Genomic DNA, 8914 nt, shown 5'->3' with positions numbered 1-8914 from the left:
ACTGGATCCATCTGTCCGACATTAGGGTCGTTAACCTTGGTTCCTGCTGACTAGGCAGGTCCCTCCTAAGAAAGGAAACAATTGTTTTCCCCAAGTGTATGAGATTCTAACTATCTCACCTACACTCTATTTAAGGAACCCCCTGAAAGAGGAAAATGTTCCAATTCTCCATATTCGCTAGGCAAGCAACCCAAACAAACTCGACCAAACCACCTTGCCAATAATTGATTTAGAAAGATTGTGCAAATTAGACTCTATCCACTCATAAAGATTCCCAGCAAAGAAACACCCACAATTTTTAACCAAAATGACCTGCAACCAAGTTTCTTTAGCTGGAGGGCAATCCCTGATAACGTGCAAGATGTCTTCAAATTAATATGTCCACACAAACCGCAAGAACTATCATGCCCTATCGCTTAACTCGCTCCACATTGGTAAGCAGATGCTATTTTAAAACAAGCCAAATGAAAAATCTAACTCTCTTAGGTTCCTAAAATTTCCACGATATGTTCCATTTCACATCGCTCGGGTTCCACAACCTTTCCCGTAACTTCCAATAAGCACTTTTGAGAGAAAAAAAATCAATTGAAATCCGAGTCCAAATAATCTTATCAAGAGTAGACAAATGTGGTGAGGGAATTCCCACCATACGTCTCTCTCAATATTTTAAAGTATCTAAGTTTGATATGATGAAGAGCTCCACAATAATAAAAAATAACTTGATAATTGGAGTCCAAGGATTTGGTTAGCAAAATTTATCAGCACCGTAAATGACAAGTTATAAAATTTAGCAGTGCCAAAGACTAGCATAGGCTATATACCTTTAGTGTAGTTGATTATGTTTTTGTTGTCTAAACTATAAAGCTATTTGCTCTTTGTATAATTAATAAAATTAAGTGTGATTTATCAAGAAAGGGTAAAGTAAGCAAAACAATAAAGGCAGTTGACAACAATCTTTTCCAAAATTGTTCTAGTTTTTTCTCCTCCTTCCAACAATTTAGACGAAGGTGATGCTTGATTAGTGTTGTATGATTGTTGAGGCTTATTATTTAATAAAATTTTACTTGGCTGAGAAAAGAAATTAGACAAAGGGATAATAATAATGATAATACCAAATTAAGATATAAAAATAACCGTCAAATTACACATTGATAAACTAAAACCATAATTCAAACGACGACAGAAGCAATGGACATATATAATATCAACCCTTCAAAGTTGAACATACAATAAAAGACATGAAATTACTTATAAACTTAATCGAGGTTCTTTTTTTTGTTTTCCAAATGCCAGTCTTTAAGACAAAATGGCAGAGCCAATCAACAAGATACACAATGAAAACACACCCGACAACAAAGTAACATATAATGGAATGCTGGCCTTATCTCTCCTGATTATCATCCCTTCAATAACTGCGTAATTCGAAACCAATATGTAAAACGAAAGAAACATTTGCCCAAACATTTTTTCCCAATATCCGTCTCTATCATTATCAACAACATTCACGACCAAAGCTCTGACAAATGCTGCAATGTTTACAAGAATCACCGTAACCAATGGAGCAAGAAACGTGGTGGCTGTTCGAAAATCAAAAATACCCATCTCATATAGCTTAACTTGTTCATCATCGATTACTTTATTAGTTGGCAAAAAGCTAGCTTCCTTCATGCCAAGCTTATTTAAAACAACATCCAAGCTTCCATAGAAGTAAGATGTTATCGATCTCATCATCCATATTCTCCAATCATTTCTCCATGTCCGTACTTGTCCTCCGGTTGTAACAACTTCATATAAGCTTTTCAAAATAGCCGATACAAAAATGATAAAAAATATGTTGAAACTCGAATCCCAAACCTGTGACATTCAAAAGGTAAAAGGCTTGTACTAATCAAGATTAATTAACACGATACCAAATGTGAATACTTTTTACCTTCGGATACAAAGGGATGTCATTGAAAAGACAAAGTTGAGGTATAAAAGCGAAACCCCAAAGAGAGAGACAATTAAGAAGTGGCATGAATGCAAGTTCTGAATAGCACATAAATTGTACCCAAGACATCTTTAAAGGACCATAAATGAGAGGGCAAAACTTAGAAATTGCAACACTAGTAAGCCCGGATGCCCATCTTGTCCATTGAATTGATACTTCATTAAAATTTGTGGTGGCTGTCCCTAAGAACTGTGGCTTTTTGGGATAAAGATACACTGATTTCCAACCTTTACGATGTAAAGAAAATCCAGTGAAGTAATCTTCCACCACACAAAAGTACAAGAAACCCACCTACATAAAAGGATGGTTAATTAATATTCATGTATGACAATTATAATCCAAAACCAACTTTTATTGTTAGTGTATACTTACCGTCGAACCCCATGATGTCTGATGTTCATAACTGCAGGAAGCTAAAACGTTGGCCTTTTCCAGCAACATTCTCGAAGATTCCCCATCGTTTATGAAACCAGGCTTATACTCTTCGACTAGGGTTTTAATGAAATCATTGGATGGACCAAATGATCTCTTAAGTGCCATGAGTTCTATATTAACAAGTTGATGGTTATTAGATATTCAACTTGTCTACTTTTTATGTACTAAAGGAAAAAGAAAGTCATAACTTACATTTAAGTTTATGAATATTTTCATATATTTTAATTGAATTATTTTTTAATTTGAACATTAATTTGGCTTAATTTTTCAACTTCACAATATAACAAAATCATAGTAACAATCTAAAATGAGTCAAGGAAAGATCGAGCAAATATTTTCGAAGTTAGGGACAAAGGATAAAATAATTTTCAAGCTCAGATGGTATAAGGGTGAGCAAAAAATTTTATCCCTAAAGTTCTGTAGTAACAATTTAACTAACCTTGTTGCTTGCTGAAACTACCCAATAAAGCCTCCCTCTTTATATATAAGTTCGAACCTGATATCGTTGGTCCTCCGACGCCATCAAAACCGTGCCAAAGTATCTGAATTCGAGGTGAAAAAATTTAATAAAATAGTCAACCACCACCCATTCCCATCAAATTTAAATATAAATTTATTAGTAACTGACGGGTCTAATGGTAAAAAATTCGATATCTCTCAAGCAAATAGAGTTCCATTTAAAAGTCCCACCTAACTAGTCTCTGGATTTAGTCGGACTCATCTTAGACCAATATATATATATGCATATATAATTTGTAGAAGATGTCAATTATTGACCTTGAATAAATGTCGAATTTGGCTGTCGTAGATGTCATCTTGACATATATTTCGAAATGTTTGAGGGAATTGCACAAATGCTATAGAAGAAGGTGTTTGGGGATCGCAATAATAACACATTGCTTGCCTAACTGAAGTTGGGTCATTGCAGTACATGTCGCAGTCAAGCATTAGAATATATGGAGAATTGCTTATTATCGCTGAGACTCGAAGCTGGTAGCAACACGACATAAACACGATGTGAAATATTAATGTATTAGCTAGCAAAGAAGAAAAAAAAATTTTTAAATGTGACACGGAGTGTGAAGAGATGGCATACAAGGACGTTGAGGGCTCCAGCCTTGAAATTATGATGATGAGAAGGCCTTTTCTCACGAGAAACATAAACAAGTAGAGGTATTTTAACTTCATCTTCCTCTTTGGAATGTTCATTTATAACCTGAAAAATAATATAAGACAACTTTTCAATTAAACTATAGTTTTTATCATCAATTGTTTTGCATTTGTATATCATGTTTTGATGGAATCCAACATCTATTTTTAAGAGTTTATAAGTACAAATAAACATAAGTATAGTACAACCAAATGTTGGGCCAATTACGAAATAGAATTAAACTATTATAATGCAGAAATGGATGAAGAATTAAAATAATCCGAACAAAATTTATTCATTGAATTACTTAATAGACTTATTCAAGGGTTGAGTTATTTATCCAAACCCGAAGACCCATCCAAAATTTGAGAGGGTTTGGACAAAAATATTAAATTCAAAAAGTGGGATTGGACAAAAAAAATAGGCGCATTTAAAATATAGTCCAGACACAATAAAGGCCCAAGCCTAACTCGACTCATTTTCTAAGTTTTTTTGTAATATATTATGTTATTTTTGTATATATTATGTAATTTATAATACATAAAAATTAAATTTATAATATACAATACAATAATATAAACATTAAAAGATATATTAAATATTTAAATTTAAAATGGTATGAATATTTTTTAAAAAATTGGATTAGTTATTTACTAAAAATGGTAAAGTTTGGCACTATTTGAAATTCATCAAATCAAATCAAACTTAGACAAATAGAAAGTGTATTAATATTATAAATAAATCTGACTCAATCCTAACTCATTGAAACTGTTATTTTGATGGTTTTTTAGAGTTAAAATATGTTGATTGAGATGGTATTGTGGTTTTGAATTGTGTTTGGTTACCATTAAACTCATTTTGTTTTTGCTAAAGCTAGGTTGGTTCCGGATTGTTCTCTTCTCCCTTACCTGGATGGTGGTGAGATATATGAGAAAAATTCTTTAGGATTTGGTGGATTGAGCGTAGTGTTTCATGTGGTTTGAGTGGCGAGGTGTAATGGCATTGTGATATTGTCGTTCCTAAATTTTGATTGTTCTCATCTTTGATATCGAATGGGCAATGTATTGGTGATGTGTTGGTACAATTCGCTCCCATGAATAAGGGGTGATAATCAACAATCAATATGACATTTTGCTTTGTAGTTACTTTTGCTTTGAAGACCTTTCAGTTAAGTGGTAGTCCAGCTGAAATTTTGTTAACAATAGAGGGTGCTAATCGGGTGGCTATTTAGGTCGTCTTTGAAGGATTTCGGTGATGATATCTTTCATGTGTGATGGCACTTAAGCTGGTTCTATTGTGGTTGTTTCTGACTTGACGATGCTGATTACTGTCTGATGTTGTATGATGCTATTTGTTTAGCTTGCACTTTATTGCTAATTTTTATCGGCATTGCATTGCATTGCAGTGTTGTATTTGTTTTTGAGCTATCCAATTATCATTTGGTGTCGTCTTGTTTCGGGATTTGGATGATGAGTTTTGTAGGCATTAGCTGGAACACATATTTTGAGGTGATTTTATGCTTTGTACGTAGTTGAGGAATTTTGTTGTTTCATACCATACCTTTTATTGTCTAATAAAATAAAATTTACTGAAATTATAATATAAATTAACGGCGGCATAGGAATCTTGACCTAAAAGTTATAATTTTATTTTTAGTGACATAACTAATTTAATAATAATTAATTACTTAATTAATTGAAATTAAGGGGTACCTCAAGAGTTGAAGGATGGTTACGAGCACTGTGTAGGGCGTCACCCGTCGTGGAATGTTGTTGAACAATTCTCCTTATTTCTTGCTTCAAAACCTCGTACTTTTCCTTTCAACACAAAATAAATTTATGTTGAACAATGTGAGTAAAAAAATAAGGTAAGAAATATATTTATAAAAATTAATATTAAAAATAAATAAAATTTAATTGAAATAATAATTTTTCTTTAAATTTATCAATTTAATTTTTTTTTTAGATTTTACATCATTTATATTCACAAAAATACTTCATATGTTTATTATTTTATAAATAAAAGGGTTTTCAGTAATTGATCAACTGAGTTGGATTCTGGTTTATGGGTAATACCGACTCATTCAGCCCTTTAAATATAACATAAATTTAATTTAATAATTATAATCAGAATTAAATTTGTATAATTGAATTTTTTATGTTTATAATATTATAAGGATTATTATTTGGTACACTAGTCTTGAAAAGTTTCAACTTACAATCGAGTTGAGATTTTACCGTGTGTTCTTAAGTTTAATTTTAAAAATTAAAAAATAAATAGGACATGTGGCAAAATCTTGATCTCACTTATGAAATAAAAACTTTCCACCGTTTATATATCAAACAATTATCCATATTATAATATTATACGTATGTCCAAAATGGTAATATCTTACTGGTTTCTGCTATTAAAGTGATGATATGGATTTTATTTTTATTAGATTTTATCACAGATGAACTAAAATATTTTGTATTAAAAATATATATTTATAAAATTATTTCAACAAATTATGTTTGGTGAAATGGTGGGAGAAATCTATTCGAATTTGCTAGTATTGTGTTCATTTTTTAAATAATATTTTCTAATTTTATTTAAAATATTATTTAAAAGTATTAAAAGACAAAAAAAACCCTTATAATAATATAAATTACACTTTAAAGTATGAGTATTTTAGTAATTTCATAACTAAATTTATATTGAGTTGACTCGTGGTACCAACTCAACTAATCATCTTATATATAGTATAGATAGTATTACAAAATCAATGCAACATAAAAATCAAATAAATTATATCAAAGTAATAGTAAATTTACATGTCATAATTTTATTTTTTAAAAACCATGTCACCACTTTAATGGCACAAACTAATAGTGTTATAATTTTAAACCTATTAATAATATCATAAAAGTTTTTAAAAAAAAAACAAAAATCATGTCAAACTAAATTAAAAAGATTAAATTTCAAGTTTTAGCATAATTGAGCTACTAGAACCATAATTAAATCTTTATAATTATATATTTTCATCAAAGAGCTAATTTTACTCGGCGTCCTCAAATTGTTGATTTAAATGTCATATTTTTAAAATAGTATTGTCCTATCAATTAGGTCCTTCCATCAATTTATCTATGAACTTAACCGTTAAATGTTAATTCGTATAAAAGGATGAAATTTTAAATATATATATCTATATCATATAGATAACTTAGATTCGGCTTGTTAAAAAGAATGGATAGTTTCATTCAAGTGTAAGAGAATTATTTATTTTATTTAATATGTTTTATCCAAAGAAACTTATAATATAAATATATACATATTTAATATTTTATCAGTGTGTTTTAATTTTTTAAACTAATAGTGAGTTTAGATGGGCGGTGCGTTTATCTGCGGTTAGTGTAAAAATAGCGGTGGCGGTGAGTTTAGATGCGGTAGCGTGAGACAAAAAGTAAGTTAAACACACCGCACCGCATCGCACCCAATCGCTCATCCAAACCCACCCTGACATAAATGCATAGTTGATAATAATTATAATGTTTTTGAAGTTTGGTACCAATTTATACGTATCATCAAATTACCTCCATCTTCGTCCTCGCAGCCTTAAACTCGGAACCCTCAAAGTTTCCACTGTCAACTTCGGAGCTTGAAAAATAAACGTCCGGACAGGCAGTCACAAGATCATATTTCCTACAAAACGGAACCCAATACCTCGCAAAGTTCCAAGCCTCCTTCGTACAACGCAACGTCGCATCGGAGCCAGCATCGTCGGAAACATAAACATGAAGCTTTTCCGGTGGATAATCCAACGCCATGGCTGATATCACAGTGTTCATAACTTCCACACTCGGCTCCTTGTTAGGATCGGCGGTGCAAATGAACACATCAATGGCAGGAAGCTTATCATCGGCCGGTAGTCTCTCGGGGAATACGGTCCGTGTAACCGGACGCCAACGATAGGATTGTGTAAAGAGCCATGCTAAAGAGAGAAGCAACTCGGAGACGAAGATTAGAAGCCATGGAAGAGTGGGTATGGTGGTGTTTTTGGGGTGTTGAAAAAAGAAAGAAAGCCTGTAATGAATCAAGAACAGTAAGGCTATGGAATGGAGGAATGCATGGGCTCTGTTGATGATGATGGAAGTTTTGTTTACATGGTATACATGCAAAGGGACAGATTTCTCCATGGATGATTGCTTGAATTTTATTAATTGATTTAGCTCAAGCAATGAATAAATAGATAATACATGGCAATGATTTTGCTCACATTTATTTGTCAATAAAATACGGGAAATATTTTTCACATGCGATAATAAATTCATAGAATAATAGGTCTCAATAATCTCCTGAGTAATAACTTTTATATTTAAAATTATTTGAATGATATGGATATTATTATGAGTATAAAAAACGTTTGTTTTCTTATTTAAATCGATAGATAAACATAAACATGGAAACAAACAGATTACTATGCTCGAAGGGATCTCTCATTGGGTGGTGTTAGGTTTAATAATGCTTCAAATGATTATTTTTCCAATAAATAAATAATTACAGCAACGTGATTTAGAATGATAAAATTAAGATATGGTTGATGAGCAGCTCATGCACGCAAAGATATTCCATTAAGTTTAAAGGAAATTTATTACAAAAAGATGGAGCTGAAAATGTCAACAGCAGAAAATAAATTAATTGCTTTTCTTTAATATTTTCGAGAATTTTATTTGTTAAAAAAAATCAAATAGAGCTTTCCTATCAGATTCGATGCATACGTTTAACCTTTATTTAGGAAAGTAAAAAACAATTTTTAATTTCTCCATCTCTTTAAAACAATCCAATACCCTTACTAGTGACATTACATTAATAAGAAAATACAGATAACTATTTCTTCTATTTACGAAAATTTTAAGTTTAAAAAAATTTAAATTCAAACCTATTATTCTTTAATTTAAAATTTTGAGATTATATACAAATAGGTATAAATTAAATTAATAAAATAGTAACTATCACTAAAACAACAATTCAATCTTTCATCTCAATCATTGCAATTCATTCACACACAGAGAAACCATGAAAGTTCATCTCAATCATTGCAATTTTTAATATGTGTAGTTATAAAATAGTTATTTGAATTTGGTGTTATTAATTAAATAATACGATGGATTCAAATATTAAAAAAAAAATTTAAAATTTTTAAAAACATAAAAATATGGATACAAAAGTTAAATATTTTGATTAATAAATTTTAAGTTTTTACAGTTTTTTAATTTATAGAACTATTCGCTTCAAATCTTTCTAATATTTATTTTACGATTCATGAAAATTAATTTTTACACAGTTCGTGACTACTTTTT

The 8914-nt window shown here is 30.7% G+C and overlaps 1 protein-coding gene across 1 annotated transcript; it reads right to left on the bottom strand.

The window, feature by feature from the left end:
* Window positions 1–1094: 1094 nt before the first annotated feature.
* On the bottom strand, window positions 1095–7862 carry LOC107929047 (cellulose synthase-like protein G3). Its single transcript, XM_016860386.2, has 8 exons — window positions 7148–7862; window positions 5288–5392; window positions 3522–3641; window positions 3203–3415; window positions 2865–2967; window positions 2363–2535; window positions 1931–2281; window positions 1095–1854 (listed from the first exon to the last, which is right to left on the bottom strand). The coding sequence occupies exons 1-8, from the start codon at window positions 7748–7750 to the stop codon at window positions 1297–1299; spliced, it is 2226 nt and encodes a 741-aa protein (XP_016715875.1). The 5' UTR covers window positions 7751–7862; the 3' UTR covers window positions 1095–1296.
* Window positions 7863–8914: the final 1052 nt, after the last annotated feature.

The sequence above is a fragment of the Gossypium hirsutum genome, chromosome D09, assembly GCF_007990345.1.
Source record: "Gossypium hirsutum isolate 1008001.06 chromosome D09, Gossypium_hirsutum_v2.1, whole genome shotgun sequence".
NCBI classification, from domain to species: domain Eukaryota; kingdom Viridiplantae; phylum Streptophyta; class Magnoliopsida; order Malvales; family Malvaceae; genus Gossypium; species Gossypium hirsutum.
The sequence above is the reverse complement of the archived record's forward strand: the minus strand, read 5'-3'. Positions and strand labels throughout refer to the sequence as shown.

Coding starts and splice junctions, on each gene's coding strand:
- LOC107929047 (XM_016860386.2), bottom strand. CDS start 7,750: ATGGAGAAATCTGTCCCTTTGCATGTATACCATGTAAACAAAACTTCC. Junction 2,536..2,864: donor TAGTTTCAGCAAGCAACAAG/GTTAGTTAAATT, acceptor TTGTTAATATAG/AACTCATGGCACTTAAGAGA. Junction 2,282..2,362: donor AGACATCATGGGGTTCGACG/GTAAGTATACAC, acceptor CCTTTTATGTAG/GTGGGTTTCTTGTACTTTTG.